The sequence below is a fragment of the Ursus arctos genome, unplaced genomic scaffold (assembly GCF_023065955.2).
Source record: "Ursus arctos isolate Adak ecotype North America unplaced genomic scaffold, UrsArc2.0 scaffold_1, whole genome shotgun sequence".
NCBI lineage: Eukaryota > Metazoa > Chordata > Mammalia > Carnivora > Ursidae > Ursus > Ursus arctos.
In genome coordinates this window covers 106,176,008-106,195,524 of record NW_026622763.1, presented here as the reverse complement: position 1 = coordinate 106,195,524, position 19,517 = coordinate 106,176,008, and the positions used below count along the sequence as shown (strand labels likewise).

At 56.0% G+C, this 19,517-nt stretch overlaps 1 protein-coding gene across 4 annotated transcripts in view; it reads right to left on the bottom strand.

Moving 5' to 3' along the window:
- Nucleotides 1-7,000: 7,000 nt before the first annotated feature.
- Nucleotides 7,001-19,517, bottom strand: part of RAMP1 (receptor activity modifying protein 1) — a 52,085-nt gene continuing 39,568 nt past the window's right edge. For all 4 annotated transcript variants that reach the window (XM_057306026.1, XM_026491543.4, XM_044380512.3 and 1 more), the window contains exon 3: nt 7,001-7,587. In XM_057306026.1, the coding sequence (XP_057162009.1) occupies nt 7,332-7,587 (256 nt within the window). In that variant the 3' untranslated portion in view covers nt 7,001-7,331. The remainder of the gene's footprint in view (nt 7,588-19,517) is intronic.

Here is a 19,517-nt window from a genome sequence, read left to right as displayed (position 1 = left end):
TGTGTAAGCACGCTCCCCAGGCCGTATCAAACAGGGCAGATCATATAAGACGACTCACAGAAACAGTAACGACACTGCAGTTTGGACCTGGCTGCCACGTCCCAGTGGTTGGGATGTCACTTCGTGGTCCCGGGAGCCCCTCGATGCCGGGATGGGAGAGACGGGCTTGCTGGGATCTGACTGGACCCCTGTCCTGCTGTGGGGCTAAGCAGGCTCTCTTTGCTGGCTTCCCCACACTGGACTGTCAGAGGAGGCCAAAGAAGGGTGGCAGCTCCCACCCCACCACCCCGTCCCCCCGGGGCCCTCCTGCTTGGCCGGGCGCTCTCCGTGAGGACACAGGGAGGGCGATCGTGTGTGACTGGTGTGCAGTTCACACGGTCCCTCTGTACTTTGCAAGTGGCCCCAGGGCAGACTCCCGAGGAAAGGACAGAGCAGGGTGGGCCAAGGGAGAGTGTGGTGGCCTGGTGCTGCGTGTGGTGTCACCCCTGCGGCCCTGGCTCACTCTAGGCCTGAGCCGTGCCTTCGGCAGGGGGGCCTATGGCTCCTGCCCTCCCCCCCACCCAGAGCAGAGCCCCAGAGACCTGTGTGTGTTGGGGGGGTGGGGGGACAAGGAGCTCCACCACACCTCAGCTGACCACGGCCGCTGCTGCTAGGTGCGGCAGCCCTGGGGCCTCTGACGTCATTCGATGTGACCTTGGGAGGCGCGTATCTGCACCCCGCCTGGTCAGATGGCTGATGGCAGTCTGGCTCTTGCCTGTCCCTCTCTGGAGGGTGCACTACTGAGAACAGGGATTCCAGGAACGGTTCTCCGGCATCTTAGAAACTCATTTTCCTCTAAATGTCAACCGCCTCTGTAGCCCTCGGGGTGGCTCCCATGCCCAGGGTCGTGGGACAGAAGGGGCTGAGAGCCAGTGCGGCCCCGGGTGAGCGCGGCGGCCTCCCCGGCCTCAGGGGCCAGGGCCGGGGTCCAGGACAGGGCTGCCAGAGGCCTGCTCTTACCACACATGGGTGCACACGCAACCCCACCCCCCACAGACACACCCACCCACACGTGCACACCCACCCCCCGGACACAAAGACACACACACGCACACACGCAGACCTGGTCCTTGGCTTTAAAAAGCAAGCCCAAATGTGCCATGACAGGTGGTCTGAGACCGTCCGTGGGAACAATGGCCCACACCTGAGCTTTGGGAACAAAGCATTTTTCTCAGGAGCTCCTGGGACACCTGGCCTTGCTCTAGCTCCTGATTGGTTGGACTTTGGAGACAGCTTTCGTGGCAGGTCATTATCAGTTCCCAAAGCTGTTTCCTGTTGTGGCCTGTGCAAAGGAGAACCGAGGCATCGCTCAGCTCTTGAGTTTGCCGGGGGGACTGGATTGAACACTGTCCCCAGTTCGTGTTCACCTGGAACCTCAGAACCTCAGAAGGTGACCGTATTTGGAAATATGGTTTTGCAGATACAATTTGTTAAACTGAAATGAAGTCATACTGGATTCAGGTGGGGCTATCTAACGTGGCCTGTGTCCTTATAAGAAGAGAGGATGGAGACACACAGAGAAGAGGCGGCTGAGACTAGCATGCGCCGTACAAGCTACGGAACCCAAGGAAGGTCCACAGACTGGAGGCTGGGAGAGGCAGGAAGGACCCTCCCCTGGAGCTTCAGAGAGAGCACGGCCTGCCAGCACCTCGATCTCAGGACCGCCAGGACCCAGAACACCTCGATCTCAGGACCGCCAGGGCCCAGAACACCTCGATCTCAGGACCGCCAGGGTCCAGAACACCTCGATCTCAGGACCGCCAGGGCCCAGAACACTGGGAGAACACATTCTGTGGCTTAAGCCATCTGGTTTGTGGTCATTTGTTAAAGGCAGCCCTAGGAAATGAATAATGAAAGTCTTGTTTTTTATTCATTTGTTTATAATAAGTTCTCAGTCATACTAACAATATAAAAAGTCTGCCTTTAGTCATTCAGATGAAGCATCTTACTTGCTGGCGTTGGGTTTCCTGCCCTCTGCCCTGTGATGTGCGAATGTGTGGCCATGAACCCAGACTGGACAGAAGGCGCGCTGGCCAGGGTAGAGTCACCTCTGTCCCAGCCAAGACTGGCCTCACCTGCTGACTGGTGACCCGACGAGGAAGCGGGAAAGCTGAGTGCTCTCTCTGGCTCCTTCCTAGCAGAACTATGTCCCAGGAACGAAACGTCCAGATCAGGTGCACATACACTCAAAAGTACTCACAAACACACATGCCAAAGTCAAACCTAAATATTGAAACCTTATCCACCGTAGCCAAGATACGCAAACAACATAAATGTCCGTCGGCCGATGAAAAGGTAACGTGTGTACATGCGCCCAACGGAGTATCGTTCCCCTTTAATAAAGAAGGGAATTCTGCCCCCCGAGGCAGCATGGATGAACTTGGAAGACACTGCGCGAAATGAAATAAGCCAGTCACGGAAAGACAAGTCCTGCAGGATTCCACCCGTAGGAGCTAGCAGTCCACTCCGCAGAAGCAGAGAGTAGAACGGCGGTGGGGGGGGCTGGGGAGGGGAGGTGCTAACCGGTGGGCAGAGGTGCGAGCAACGGCGGCCCGCCTCCGGACAGCGCGCAGACTGTCTCGCACTCTTAAAAATGTGTTAGGAGGGCAGACCTTACGGGCAGCGTCCTTCCGACAATCAAACACGAAAAGAAACCAGCAAAAAAGAATTTTGTCTCTTAAGTCAACACCCAGTTTTTGTGCACTTTAATACCTGTTTCGTAGACCCCCCAAGATACTTAAAAATGACCCTTCTGTTCTCTTGCACCGGCTCGGATGGCTTTACAGTGACCACACTGTGCAGTGTCCGCACCGTCCGTCAAGTGTTTCCACCCTCGCAACTGCGAACGAGCGCGCCCCAGGCCCCCCGCGCCGCGCAACCCGCCCCGGGGGCCGCTCCCCGAAACCGGGGCCTGAGGTCAGGCGAGGCCTGCTTCCCCAGGAGTCCTGCGGGCCGGCGCTGACCCGGGGACCCCCGGGCCTGCCCAGCCGTCTCCGAGCGCCTTCCCCGCAGGCCTTCCCTCCCGGCCGAGGCCCTGACGCCCGCGGCGCCTCCCGCGTTACCTCCGCCCCTTGCGGGCCCGGCTCTCAGCCCCGTCGCACGGGTGAGGAGCCGGAGGCACAGAGGGCGCGGGGCCGCGGGCAAGGTGCTTCACTCCCGAGGCTGGGCTCGGCCTCTTCGGCTAAGTTCACCGCCATTATCTCTTCACAGCTATGACCACAGGAAACACATTTTCTGAAGGTTTAAAAATAGGCGCGCAGTCTTTTTTCCAGAACACCCAACATTCTGAGCTTTATGAAAGGTGGTGAAATCTCTCAGAGTAGACCTTCTAGATTCAACTGCTCTGAAAACATTCTGCCCCGTAAAACCAGCCTCTGACCTTGGGCGGCCGATTCTCTTCCGTCTGCTTCCTGTTACTGTGACGACGGTCGTGCGGGGCTTCCCGTGAAGATGTGGGACTCCAGTGGCCCGCTGTCCCTGGACGGTTACAGTCCTCCACCGAACCCGAAAAATCTCGCTAACCCGTGGCCATGGCGCAGCCGAGGGAGCTTCCACCCGGCTGAGGCGCGAGGCAGCGTTTCCCCCCACGCAAGCCACGGTCGGACCACAGCAGCCCCTGCCTGGCCCAGCAGAGCCACGGAAGACCGGCCACGTTCCTACTGGGACGTTGCCATGTTTGTGAGTGTGTGCACACGCACACACCGCGCACACCTCACTCACACCTCACACACACCACACACATACCCACACACACCATACACACACCACACCACACACACCACACACACACACCTCACACACCACACACACATACCCACACACACCTCACACAGACACCACACACACCTCACACACACACCACACACACACGCACCACACACCTCACACACACACCACACACCTCACACACACACACCACACACACCACACACACCACACACCTCACACACACCACACACACCTCACACACACACCACACACACACACCTCACACACACACCACACACACCACACACACCACACACACGCACCACACACCTCACACACACCACACACACCTCACACACACACCACACACACACCACACACCTCACACACACACCACACACACCTCACACACACACCACACACACACCACACACACGCACCACACACCACACACACCTCACACACACCACACACACACACCTCACACACACACCACACACACCTCACACACACACCACACACACACCACACACACGCACCACACACCTCACACACGCACCACACACCTCACACACACACACCACACACACCACACACACACCACACACATGCACCACACACCTCACACACACCACACACACCACACACCTCACACACACACCACACACCTCACACACACACACCACACGCACACCACACACCTCACATGCACCACACACCTCACACACACACCACACACACCACACACACCGCACACCTCACACACACCACACACCTCACACACCTCACATACACACCACACACCTCACATACACACCACACACCTCACACGTACCACACACCTCACACACCTCACACACACACCACACACCTCACACACACACACCACACACACCACATACACACCACACACCTCACACACACACCACACACACACACACCACACACCTCACATACACACCACACACCTCACACACACACCACACACCTCACACGCACCACACACCTCACACACACACCACACACCTCACACGCACCACACACCTCACATGCACCACACACCTCACACACCTCACATACACACCACACACCTCACACACACACCACACACCTCACACACACACCACACACCACACACACACCACACACACGGCACACCACACACACACCACACACCTCACACACACACCACACACACGGCACACCACACACACACCACACACCTCACACACACACCACACACCTCACACACACACCACACACACCACACACCTCACACACACCTCACACACACACCACACACCTCACACACACACCACACACCTCACACGCACCACACACCTCACACACACACCACACACCTCACACACACACCACACACCTCACATGCACCACACACCTCACACACACACCACACACCTCACACACACACCACACACCTCACACACACACCACACACCTCACACGTACCACACACCTCACACACCTCACACACACACCACACACCTCACACACACACCACACACCTCACACACCTCTATCTCACACACACCTCACATACACATCACACACTTCACACATACCACACCCCCACATACACGCACACCATGCACCCCCCCCCCACATCACATACACACCACACACATACCTCACACACACCTCAGGCCAGCAAAGCACTCAGGAAGAAGCTGGGGGCCCTGTCCTTGAAGATGCCACAGCCCTAAGCTGATTCTGGAAGGATCAGCTCCGGTGAGGCAATGGGGTTATGTGGGGCCCTGACCACCTGCAGGGGCCTGAGGGCGACGGGGCTGCCCTGGCAGCTGGGGGCCCAGGTCCCTGCCACCAGGGTATGATCTCAGACAAGAGGGACTCACTGAAAATTGCCTCTGAAGCAGCGTCGATGGGCGCAGGACCCGCGGGCTTGTGAAGCCGGCGCCTTCGGCAGATGCACACGTGACTAACAAGAGGACGAATGACTAGCGAGGTCAGGCTGGGGGCTGACCTCTTACCTGTGGCACCGGTCACCTTTGCTCTCAGGTGACGAGGCTTATGAAGACCTCCTCCAGCCCACGACACCCTCTCCCTGCCACCTCCTGCTCCTGAGATGTCGCCCACTGCCGAGACCCATGGACACCTGGGCCCTGAGCCCCCAGCTCTTCCTCCACCTGCTCCTTGCCCACCGCCTGAACCGTAACCCGCTCGCAAGATGGCTTCCTTGGGGGGGACTCAGGGACGGATAGAGACAGTGGCCCCTTTCCTTCAGGTCGTGGGGCCGCAAGTGTGGAACGTGTGAAGGCAGAGGCGGCTGGGTCCTAACACTGCAGCCTGACCAGCCCTTCCCCGAGGTCCTGATATGTGGACACCGGGGTCTCTGTTTGTCCTTGAGGCAATTATCCTACTGTTAGGACCACCTGGGCTCCTTTCTGAGAAGGTGCGACCACGCCGGGTGCCCATGGTTCTGCGCAGAAGCTGAAGAATCTCCGCCGGGAAACCATTTGCAGACTAGGGGCCCACGCATGACGGGACAGCAGGTGCCTTGGAAGAGGCTGCGGGAGTCCATCTGGGGCCTGGTCTGCTCAGCTGAGCACAACCACAACGTGGTTGTGGTACGCTCATGCTGAACATTCCAGGAGGCAATGGCGTTGGGCCCCTGTGTTTGGGTAGGCTGGCCTGCGGGGCAGAGGGGGAGGACGAGACTGCGGGTGTGGCCATGACATCCCATCAGTCATCCTGTGAAGGGGCAGGGCCTGGGCCAGGAGGCCCTGGAGGGTAGGGCAGGCTGGGGGCCGCAGGGACCTCAGGGCAGAGGTCTGAGCTCAGAAGACATCGGGGAGGAACAGTGTGGAAGGTCCCTTCGGGGATTCAGAACCTTCTGGAAGGTGGCTGTCAGCAGGGTTTGGAAAGAATTACGAAAGGGAGAGCAGCAGCAGCCTGGCAACAGCTGGCAAAGCCCTCGGGGACAGAATGGAGGTGGGTACCTGGACCCGAGGGCTGGTAAGGAGTCTTTGAGGAGGGGCCTCAGCAAAAACTGAGCAAACCGGCCTCACCCTGTCTGTGGGCCGCAGTGCTCGGACCAGTGGTGCCAGCTCCTGTGGGGGGGCATCAGAGTCGCACGGGGCCTCTCCGGGCACGAGCGCCTGGCGGCCCTCCATCCCCCCGCAGGGCCCCGGGATGGCCCTTCTCACAGAGGCACATGCCATGTGAAGGGGCTGCTGTTCCTCCAACCTTCTCCCCTCAGGGATCCAGCCCCAGAAATAATGACGCGGCCCGCATTCGGGGACACCCTTTTAATCACAAACTACTTGTCCAGAGTCTGGTTTGAGGTTGGGACGTGGGGAGACAGAGCCCCAGGAATAGTGACGGTTGCGCTCGCGCTCCCTCCGAGCACCCGGGATCCCCACCCCGGTCGCTTCGACCTCCAGCCCCTCAGGGTTAACGCCTGTGCCGCAACCACCCCGAAATCCTGAGAGCTCTTCCTGGGGAGAAGGGAGGGGGTTGGGGGCCTGCACTACGTAGGGCCCGGAAGCTCTCCCCAGGCCAGGCCGGGCCCTCGGCCTTCCCGCCTGGCCCCCCGGGCCGCGCGCCTACACGATGCCCTCCGGGCGCTTGCTCCGCCAGACCACCAGCGCCGTCACCAGCAGGGTCACCAGGATGGGCACCACGATGAAGGGACAGAGGATGCTTCGGGGCGGGTCCCGCACGGCCCTGCCGGACGCGGGGCAGTTTCTGAAGTAGTGCCGGTGCACGGCCACGAAGAACTCGTCCACGGCCGCGTTTGGCCAGAAGCAGCCCAGCCGGTCGGCCACTTGCCTGGTGCAGTCTGTGAGCTCTCCGTAGCTCCTGCAGGCGGAAACGCAGCCCATCAGCCCCTGCGCGGCCGAGGGCCGGGGGGACCCAGCCGGGGGCGCTTCACCCCGCCTCCCACCGCGGCAAGCGCCCCGCAGGTCCAGGCCCAGTGGCAGCAGCCGAGGCTCTAGGAGAGGGAGACCCTAGACGGTTCGTAGGGGCTCCCCAGATGTCCTGCACATGTCCAGACCTTGGAAGGTGAGCTGGGGCTTAGGGACGTCCCTCCCTGCTTCTGGGGTTCCAGGGACGGGGATGCCACATGCCAGGGCAGCCCAAAAGGCGGCCCGGTCAAGCGTGCTCAGACAGCGGCCTGGGTCCACAAGCCATCAGCGCACAAATCCGCAGCCTCTCCAGCCTCACGCCATGCACGCCCCTCAGCCTGGAAGGCCGGGCTCCCTGTGAGGCCTTATCTCCCAGCCCCCACCTTCCCACTCTCACTGGCGTTTCCCACAGCGCTCGCCACCCTTCATCATACAGAGAAACATTTCTGTTTTATTTATCGGGTATAAGTGCCATGAGGGCAGGGATCTGGTCTGTTTTGTCCACCTCTGTAATCCCAGTGCCTGGAAGAGTACTTGGCACGGGGCAGGCACCAGTCGATTGTTTTTTTCTTTCTTTGTTATTGTGGTAAAATTTAAATAGCACAATTTTATTTTACTATTTTAACCATTTGTAAGTGTCCAGTTCGGTGGTAGTAAATACATTCATGCTGTCGTGTAGCCGTCAGCACTGTCCATCTCCAGAACGTTCTCATCTTCAGAAACTCTGTCCCCACAAAACACTGACTTCCTATTCCCTCTTCTGCACCCGACCATTCGAACTTTTGTCTCTGAGGGTGACCGCTCTAGGGACCCCGGGTAAGTGGAATCGTAGAGTATTTGTCTCTTTGTGACTGGCTTATTTCCCTGAGCATAGTGTCCTCAAGGGTCATCACGTAGCGGGTGTCAGAATCTCCTTCCTTTTCAAGGCTGAATCACATTCTGTTTGCACCTACTTCATTTTATTTATCCGTTCTCAATGGACACCTGGGTGCTTCCGTGTTTAGCGACTGTGATGAACACAGCCGGTTCGAACACGGGTGGACAAACGTCTCGTGCAGGCCCTGCTTTCAGGTCTCTGGGGTGTACACCCAGAAGTGTAATTGCTGGATATGGTGGTTCGACCTTTAATACTTTTTAATAAATGAGGATTCAACTCTAGGGGAAATGAAGATGTAGTTTCCAGAAGGTGAATCACTTCTGCTTCTGCTTACCAGGTAGTTGCTCTTACCTGAACAATAAGCAAAAAAAAAAAAAAAAAAAAAGCCAAAGAAACTAAAAAAAATGATTTGTTTTCTGGAGTCCATCAGAGACTGCCAAGCAGTGAAGGAACTTACTTCAAGGTGGAGCAGTGCAGGGACTGTCCCACCTGGGGCAGAGCATGGGAACAAGACACAGCTGCCATACCAGACGTGGGAAGAAATGCATTTGTAACAAACTGCCACAGGCCAACTGTGGGCTTGAAGGTCAGTCTGGAATTTCTGGAGCCCCAGACACACTGGCAGTTTTGTGACTCACCACTTCTTCCCAAGAGGCTCCAGTGGGTGCTCGTGAGAAAGTTGAGGGGCAGGCAGGAGACTGGCTGCCACATGGGGCCAGGCACAAACACTATACATTTCTTGAATACTTCTCACGTAAGAATTGACAGCCTTAGACCCCTGGAGGAAGAGCAGTGGATTGTGGCGAACAGACCCATAGCCCATCTGACATTCCCAGGCCCTTCTCTCCTGGGAAGCAAAAGCCTGAAGCTGCTGAGGGAGGGATGGTACAGCCTGCCAGCCCCAGGACACAAGAAAGATGCTCTGTGGCTGACAGAAGGACAGGGGAAAAGACTCTTTTCTCTTGGGAGAGCAGCAGGAACCCATCCTGGGCCTAGGATCTTGCATGATACCAAACAGAGGTCTCTTGCCACTGGGGGGGGGGGGCAGGAATCTCCCAGCCAAGACCCCACAGATGCAGGGCAGGATTTGGCCACCACAGGGAGGTGCCTGAAGGCATGGGCCTGTCTGAGCTGAGGCTCTGCCACCAGGATGGACCTGGCACAGAATAACAAGCAGTAGCTGTATGCCGCCCAGACGAGGTGGGGAGAGACCCACTGTGTGGCCCAGGCATGCAGGGTGGGACACGGCACTGAGGACACTTCCCCAGCCCCAACTCTGAGCACAAGGCAACGGTGGCCTGTTGTCAGAAGTATGGAGGCCTGTGGTGCTCCGAAAGTAACCACAGCAACCATAAAGCCCAAGCCCAGCCCAATTCCTGACAAGACTGACTCACACCCCACCCTAACAGCCTGGCAGAAGAGGCTCACCCATTTCCAGATAGAAACACTAGTTACCTTGGTGTCTGCTGTCCCATACATGAATGTCCAATATTCGACACAGAATCATGAACTTTTCATTCCAAAGCAACAGAAACCAAGCAACCCCTTGTCAAGAGATATATCAGTCAACAGAATCAGACTGTGGAATGACCCAGATGTTGTAACTGTCACACAGGGTCCTCAAAAAGATGAATATGATAAAGGGTCAGTGGAGAAGGCAGACTAGACACCAACAGAGAATTTCAGCAGAAATGCAAGCTGTAAGAAAGCCGGAGATAAATGTTAGAAATTGAATAAACAAACACAGTATCAGAGAGAATTGCTTCGATGGGCTTATCAGCAGATGTGCCATCTAAGGAATGAATTAGTGAACCTGAAGGTAGGTCAGTAGAAATTACCCAAACAGAAACACAAAGAGAAAAAAACAGAGCATCCCTGTGGTGAATTAATAACACTGTCAATGATATCAACTCCAACTTGTAATCTGAGTCCCAGAAGGAGGAGAAGAAATGGGGCGAAAAAGTATGTGAAGAGATAATGGCTGAAAATTTTCCAAAAATAGTGAGATATCAGATTGCAAATCCAAGAAGTCAGAGAACCCCAAACAGGGCAAAAACCAAAGTGACAGCAACAGCCAATAAACAACCACATAGACACATCGAGTTCAAACGAGCCCCTGAAAGCCAAAGATAAAGAAAAAAAATCCAAGAGAAAAAATCCTAGAGTCTGTTGAGAAGACAGACACCTACAGAGGAGCGATGACAGGATGTCAGCAGACTTCTGACCGAGACTGTGCAGGCCTGGGGACAACGGGGTGACAAAGTATTGACAGTGGTGGTGGGAACACACTCCCGTCTGCCCAGAAGCCCATACCCAGCAAAAGTAGCTTCCACACATGAAGTTGAACTAAAGACTCAGACTAAAAGAAGCTGAGAGAATTCACGGCCGGCAGATCGGGGCTATAAGAAAGGTTTGAGATTTCAGTCAGAGGAACATAACAGATGAAGAACTCCATAAACAGTAAAAATGAGGATCTTTAAAAGATACGTTTCTGATCTTCCTGATTTTTGATCTAGAAAGTGAGTAAATGGAGCAGAGGCCACAGATCAACATAAAGCGGCTGGAAAAGGCTCACGGAAAAGGCCAGGGTGTCTCCAGCACCCCGCGCCCCTCCCGCGCCCCTCTACCGCAGCTCCTGTGACATGGCCTCTAAATCGCGAAGTCCTGTTTTCTCTGCCCTGGCTGCTTTCTGGGTCACTGCAGCCAGGCCACGGGGACCGCGGGCCCCCTCAGTCCTCACGGGAGGACGGGGTGCGGGAGGCCCCGGGAGGGAGTGAGCAGGCTGAGGCGGCAGCAGGTGTGGTGGGACCCGGGCCCATTGGGGTGTGCGATTTTCCCAAGTGAGCACGGACTCGCGTTTCAAGTAAAAACAGAAGTGGACAGAGCGGCTGGAAGTCATGCCAGGCTGGTCTCGCCATGAGGAGAGACGGACTAGCACAGATGGACGGCCTGGCCCAGTAGAAGCTGAACACGTCACGTATTGTTAACACCCAAAGTCCAGCCTTTTGGGCTGGTTGTTGATCGGCCACAGGCTTACGTGTTATAAACATTGGTTTGAATGACTGACTCCTCCCCTGCCTCAGGCCCACCTGACACACCTAGTCAGCAGGACCGGTGACGGGCAGTCGGTCCTAAACCTTGTCCCCCATCCTCTGTGCCTGAGGGGTGGAGTGGGGATGTCCCTAGAAAGACGTGTTGCCATCTCTGGGCTGGCCAACCAGGACGGGGAAGAGCCCCTGACTAGGAGATGAGACTCCTCAGACCCCACGCTGAGGCCACGCGGAGGGTGAGCCTCTGGTGGGCTATTCTGGGCTCAGGCACTTTCTCCTTGAAATGTTATCCCTCCAGTCTGCAAAGCCACCCCCGTCTAAAAATATCTCTAACACGCAGTCGGCTGTCCACATCCTGTTTATTTATACAGAAGTGACAGCTGAAACTTTCAATAAATATTTTGAGCCCTGTCAGCAAGGGTGTGATAAGAGAATTCCCCTCAGAGTGCAGACATTCTTCTCTTCAGTAGAACATAGTACTGACTGAAGGGCCCAAAATAATCACGAAAAATATTCTTGCCTTAACCCTCTATTTTCAGGTCTCACGTAACTGAACAATTATCCTTTTTTTTGGGGGGGGGGGCTGAGACTTTCTATTCTGGGCCCTTAAGCAAACTTTGCTTGACATTTTCCTCAACACTATGGTGGGAGCTTCCAATGTTTGGGACCTAAGTCAAGGGCGCCATGACATGTCTTGTTGACAAGAAGGCCGATGCCCATGGATGCCCCAGGCAAGTGGTCTGCTCTGGGGACACCTGTGGTCGGTGTTGTCCCCCACCCAGCCCTGACTGGCCCTGATGTGTGGTATCCGAGTCTGGGCCCTGACACCCCACAGACTTGGATTCAAATCCCAGCTCCATGGCTTATCACAAGTGATCCTGGGGATCTCACGTCCCCTATCTGAGTGAGCCTTGGCCTCCCTGTATTCCGATGAGGAGACCACCTGGCAGGGTTACAGGGTGGATCAAGTTAAATAAGGTCAAGGGCCCAACATACAGCAGGTGCCCAATAAGTGGATGTTACTTCATCGCTTCCTCTCAGACAACTGGCGAGTGGCTCATGAAGTACACACTTCTTGTTCCATCAACTTGAGCAGACGTTGACGAGGCAACATGTGTCTCAGCCTCCAAAGTCTGAGGAGGAAGCACTTTTGGACTCAGGTTTACTTCATCTGCCTCAGTATCTGCTCCGCCTGTCTGGGATCACGCATCACGCGTGGCCTCCAGCGGCTCTGCACACCCCCCGTGGGAGGGGAGGAGGAATGCCAGATGACATGGCGGGGGAGGCTTTCAGAGAGCTGGAGAGGCGTGTGGGTGGGTGCAAGACGCAGAGTGAGATACCCGTGACACTTGGTTAAACAGCTCTTCTGGAAATCCAAACAGCTAACACGCATCTGAGAAGACGTTTAATCTCACTATTAAGAAAAAAAGAAGCAAACATCCAGATTTAAAAATAAGAATGCTCACTGCTGGCGAAGGTGTAGTGAAATGAGACAGGCACTTGTGGCATCACTAACAGATAAATTGATAACATTTTTTTGAAAAGGAATTTGGCAGTATGCGTCAATGACCTCACAACTGGGGATACACTTTTTTTTTAATTTATGATTTTATTTATTTATTAGAGAGAGAGAGAGACAGCCAGCGAGAGAGTGAACACAAGCAGGGGGAGTGGGAGAGGAAGAAGCAGGCTCCCAGCAGAGGAGCCTGATGTGGGGCTCGATCCCAGAACGCTGGGATCACGCCCTGAGCCGAAGGCAGACGCTCAACGACTGCGCCACCCAGGCGCCCCTGGGGATACCCTTTGACCCGGTAGTTCTGTTTCTGGGAATTATCCTAAATTAATAACATAGAATGCGGACACAAGTAATGTAAGGAGATGCTCACTGCAGATTTGTCATTATGAAAAACAGCCAACAGTTGGACAGTGGTGAAAGAAACTGCTGCTAAAAGCCTCCCCGCTTTGCACTTGTCCTGTGGGCTCCCAGCCCCACCTGCAGCCTTGACCCACAAGCTCCAGCCGAAGCCTTTCAGGGGGGGCGAGGCCACCAGATGGCGCCCCTCCTGGGCACCTTCTCTCCTTGGTCTCCTCCCCTGGGGATGCTTCTCTGGCCTGCCACCTCCTCCCTTGCAGTCCAGGCCCAGGACCTCCCTCTGGGCTCCTGAACCTCTCCCCTCCATCCGCAGCCTGGCCTGTCCCCGCCCAGAGGCTCCCCTGTCCTCGCTCCCTCGCCTCTTCAGGGAGGGCGTCCACACTCTGCAGGCTCCTTGCCTCCTGGGCCAGCTGTGACCGTCCCCACCCCCATGTGAAGCTCGTTCTATCCACATCCAGCTGTCAACACACCTGACTTCCAGGTTCTCCTTGCCTCAGCCCCATCACCCACCACCTGGGAAACTTTGCCCAGCCCCTGAGGTGTCATGGATTTCTCCTCACCTCCTCCAGAGGTGTCTCCTCCCCTCCTGTGGCCCGGTCACTGTGTCCAGCAGTAGGCAGAAGTGACTTGTCTTGGTGGATTATTACAGCCCACATTGCTAATACCAGCTTCCACTTCTCTGTACTAAATTTGGTCCAGGGGCCTTGGCCTCTCTGTACCCCTTCACCTTTATCCCACCCAGCTTAGGCAGGGGTGGCCATCAAACCCCTCCCTGCTTTCTTCTCCTCCGCACCCCGGTGCCCAGTTCACTATTGGCTGCCTCACCCCTACCCTCCCCTGACCCCCAGCCCACTGTCCAATTCTTAGCACCTTGCTTCATACCTTCAATGCTTTCCCATGCTGAATTCAAAAGGCCTCGTGTGGCCCCCACCCTCAACCATGTCCTCTCCTCCTCGCTGGTCACAAGCTAACTATGCTGGTGATGTTTCTGCCTCAGGATCTTTGTACATGCTGCTCTTTCTACTTAGACGGCTCTTAACCCCATCTTCACAAGGCCCACCTCTGCTCATCCCTAATGTCGCTTCCTGTCGCTTCCTCAAAAAGGCCTCTTGGCCTCCTGGTAAAGTGGCGTTTCCCTCATAGACGTATCACTTTGCACTTAATTCATGGGATGGCTCACTTGCTGTCAGTCTCAACGACTAACCTGCAAACACCACGAAGGCAAGGACAGCATGAGAAGAAAACAAAATCCCGCTAACCCTGTTCACCGGGGTCACCTTAAAGGCAAAGGGAACCAAAGCTGAAGGAAGAGAGAAGATGGGGACAGGGGGGCCCGGGGGAGGGGTGGTCTCCGCAGCATGACACAGCCCCGGGCCACAGAAGTGTGCCAAGAGGGACAGGCGCCCTGGGACAGTGTCTTGAGAGCTCCCCCGTGCACAGACAGCCTACAGATGTGGGAAGCACAAGACGGAGCCGACCACTCCTTCACATGGCAGACTTCAACCCCCTTACAGGGCTGAGCAGATTAAAACTAGAATAAAGCGAACACACCGTATTCAGTGATTTCATGTGACGTGTCTGGTCTGCAGATTATCAACCACCTTTTCAAAGGCCATGGATTTATTTAGACAGCAAAGAAAAATGACAGATTCCCACAATGGAAATCATACGTCAGTAGTCTTTGACTATAATATTAAAGAGCAGAAATTAGTAAGAAAAGGATAAATTTTAAAAAATCATCAAATCTCCAGAAATTAAAGAGGACTCACACAATCTTGAGGTCCAGCGAGAACTTGACAATGCGTTTACACGCTATTTAGAACACGATGGCAAAACTACTCGTAAAAGTTAAGGGGATGGCGCCCAAACTGAATCCTGAGAAAAATCCGCTGTCGCAAACCATCTTATTACTAAACAAAAACATGAAAATACATGAAGTCTCCAAATCAAGACATTTTTTAAAAAAAACAACAAAATAAATCTTTCCAAAGGACAAATCATCTAAATGCGCTAGTAATTGTTAAAAACTAATATTTAGCGATATTTTTAAAAACAGTAAAATGAGTGAGCAAACTCAATAGCTGATTCTTCAGAAAAATAGTTGCAGTGAAACCAGCCATGTAATCTATATGGCTGGATCATATAATCTGGAAGAAATTAGGGATGGGATGCCTGGGTGGCTCAGTCGGTTAAGTGTCTGCTTTGGGCTCAGGTCATGATGCCAGGGTCCTGGGATCGAGCCCCACGTCAGCTCCCTGCTCAGCGGGGAGTCTGCTTCTCCCTCTCCCTCTGCCCCCCCCGCTCATAATCTCTGTCTCTCAAATGAATAAATAAATTTAAAAAATCTTTTAAAAAAAGTAGAAAATCTGAGAAGAAACATGGAAATGTTAGTAGAGAATTACTTTCACAAAAGGCGCTAGACTCAGGAAGTTCTTTCAAATTTTAAGATCATAAGAGCAGCTTTTGAGCTCCCCAGGTCTTTTATGTATTTATTTACTCACTTACTTAAAGATTTTATTTATTTGAGAAAAAGAAACAGAGATACCGAGAGACAGCACAAGCAGGGAGGAGAGGGGGAAGCAGGCTCTCTGCTGAGCAGGGAGCCCAAGGCGGGACTCGATCCCAGGACCCTGGGATCATGACCTGAGCCAAAGGCAGATGCTTCACCGACTGAGCCACCCAGACGCCCCTGCCCAAGTCTTTTTAAAGAGTTAATAAAAACCCTGATCCCAAGCCTCTCAGGATGGCATGCCCACGTGCCCTGGAGCCACAGATGTCCACAGACGTCCTCCACTCACTTATGAACAGACACAAAAGTACACAGAGGACGCTAGCAGATTTGAGCCAGTCGCACAGGACACCCTAAAGCAAGGTTCATTTCAGGAAGGCTTCAAACTAACTACGAAATCTCACTCCAACCTGTCAAAGGGAAATGACATACGGCCATTTCAGCACCAGCTGAGAAGGCATTTGATAAAATTCGACATTCATTTCTGATTAACAAGAAAAAACCCTGTAAAACCACCAAGAGGTTCTTTTCTTAATGCGAGAAAACTCTCTCCCACACCAACGGCCCCTGTCGGGTTCATTATTGGAACCCCGGGGCATTTCCATTACAGGGCGATCGGCTGATTTCGTCTTCCAGTGGTCAGGTCCGTCCTCTCCCTTGTGGTTTCCGTCTCCGGTGTCAGAGCTCCCACCCAAGACTTGGCGTCACGCGGAGCCTTGCCACAGCAGGGCGGGGCTGCCACCGCAGGGGCTGCTTCCTCCGGTGACAAAGCCACGGCAGGCCTCGAGGGAGCGTGCCGGGCCAGCTCGTCTCTGCAAAGGGCCTTGGACCCCAGACCCAGGGGCCGGCGTCCATCAGGGCGGCTATACCCAAGCCCATGGGGTCTCCTTCTCCCGTGGACACATGCGCAAGTGAGCCAGGAGGCCGCGTGGGGCGGGACAGCTTTTGTTTTTCTTGCTGCAGGGTGACGCGAAAGACGACTCGTTCATGATTAAAAAACATTTTGCTCCACTGGCATCAGCCTGGGAACGTGTGCTGGGCCAGGGAGGGGGGCGGCGTGTGGGGCTGCCGAGCCTCCTGTGCACCTGAACTCACCCCACAGCCCTGCAGTTGGCAGCCGGAGCGGGGAGCTGGACGGTACCCCGTCAGGCCCCCCGCACCGGCAGCTCACACAGCCGACCACGCCGGGCATCTGACGAGGCCGAGGGCCTGGAGCCCCTGGGGCCTGGGCCTGACCTGCCGGAGGGCTCGGACAAGACGGCTTTGGCCTTAGTGTGACCATTGCACCCAAACGCGTACTTTTAAACGAATCTTTCCAAGGTTCCTCCGACGATTTATCTCCTTATGTTGTAGAACAGGGACCCCGGACATCTTGGCAAACTCGTGTCCCCAGAGGGCCCAGGGAATGAGCAGCTCCAGGCCTGTCCACCCTCGCAGCGCTCACGTGCACGGACTACGAGGTTCCCACCAACATCCTGAAGACCCAGAACAAACCCGCTGAATGGGGGAGGTCAAGTCCATGTCACGTCTTTGGTGCCGGCTCCTGGGCTCGTTTACCTCCCTGACCCCGGGCCTGGCCGAGGGAGGTGGACAAGTGCCATTTCCTCAGAAAATGAAGAATATGAGTAGAACAGAGAACAAACAGCCCTTGGAGGTTCCAGGGAAGAAGAGGAAGGCCAGTGGAAAGCAGCTGGTATTTCCTTTGCTGGCTAGGACCCAGCAGTTCCTCAGAACCGCCCGCCGCCCATCCAGGACATGCATCAGCTGATACATAGCAGAAGGGGTCAGGGGAGAGCTGAAAGGCCTGGCCACGCTTGGACAGCCCTCTGTGGCCTCCTCGGGCTGGTGCTCCCCCTTCCCACCCCACTGGGCCTTGGGCTTCTGGGCTCCTGGCCTCCCAACCCCGGAGACATTCCACAAGGGAGAAATGCAAGCCGGGGGTCTGGGGTCGTTCCACTCTGCTGCCCCGGGGGGCAGTCCCCTCTCAGCCAGCACAGACAAGGCCCGAGGGCCCTGCCCCTGGAGGTGACCCCCACACCCCCATCCTAACGGCATGCGGCAGACACTCAGCCTTGGGAGCCTGAACCTGGCCCCTCTCACACATTCTGGTTTCTGTCTGCCTCCCGAGACCCACGGTGGCGCGACCTGCTCTGTGACCCCTGAGCCAGAAAGGGTGTCAGGCTCCTGTTCAGCAGAGGAGTGGTTTCTTCCATGCCGGCTTCCAGAGCAGGGTGGCAGGAGAGGCCGCCGGCTCTCCTCTCGAACCCCCCAGCCCCCTGCCCGTGGACTTGTCTTTCCTCCGAGTCAGGACTCGGGCCTGGTGTTTTTGGTGCACACGCCCTGGCTGCGTCCTCCCCGCATCTCCCACCCATCCCTCTTCATCCACTTGCAGCTGCCCGTTCGCTAGCTGTCTCCCCACCGTACTGCGACGCTGGGAAGGGCAGGGCGGCTCCTCCCAGTTCCCCGTGGAACCCTGGCCCCTCTGTGGGGCCCAGGAGGGCTCAGGGCACAAGGCTGACGTGTCTGTGACTCTGGAGCCCTTGTTCCCTAATCCTGGGCCAGGAGGGAGAGGTGGTGGAGGGCACTGACCCTTCCAGCCTTCAGTATCCAGGAAACTGGGCCTCCCTGCCTGGATACGGGGTCTGCAGGCAGGCCCAAGACCCCCAGACACACGTCTCATAAGCACAGACCCACAGTCCATACACGCAGAGCTCTGCATTCCCGCACCAGCCCCAGAGCCCACCCTTGGGCCTGGAACCCGGAGCGCACTTTGGGGTAGCAGGGGGGCACTCCCTGGGAAGATTCTTCAGCTCTGCATCCAGGCCAGTTGGGGAAGCAATGTGTGGGGGCCATGCCGTGCAGGGGGCCGTGTGCGGGGCCTGGAAGCAACGTGTGGGGGCCATGCCGTGCAGGGGGCAGTGTGCGGAATGGGGAAGAGCACCCCCTCCTCCAGGCAGGTTGTGGGGCTTCAGCCCCCACCTTGGCCAGCCACCCTGTGAAGGCTACGACCTGCCAAGTTGCAGTGTGTCCTTGGGCAAGAGACTTGGTGTCTCTGAGCTGTGGTATCTCCGTCTGGGAAGACCGTCCTAGGGCTGAGCTGGACACCAGGGAGCCACGGTACCCGGAGGCCCCCCACACCCCCAGATCCATGGGGAAAGCACCAGTCAAGCTGACTGCTATCCGTTGAGGGGACACCAGTGTTTCCTGTGTTTCTGGGAGATTGAAATGGAGTTTGGTGGACAACACAGAGCTTTGCCGCCACACCAGGCAGCTTTAGACACAGCCCTGGTTTCCTGAGCTTGGCACTAGTCAGGCCACGGTATAGCTCGAACCCCTTCCTCTCCGGGGTCTGCAGACAGAGTGTTAGCTCCTCAGCGGCCTCCTGGCTTCCTCAATGGGGCACAGCCTGCAGAGAAACAGCCGCGGGTGTAGGAGCCGGTGGGCCTAGAGGGGGACGGGGGACCGCAGGGTGCCGTGTTGGGAGATCAGGCTCTGGGGACCCCAGGCCACAGAGACACGGAGGGAGGGGGGTGCACCCCTCTGGCTGCCCTGCTGTGGTCGGGCTGGTCAGCCT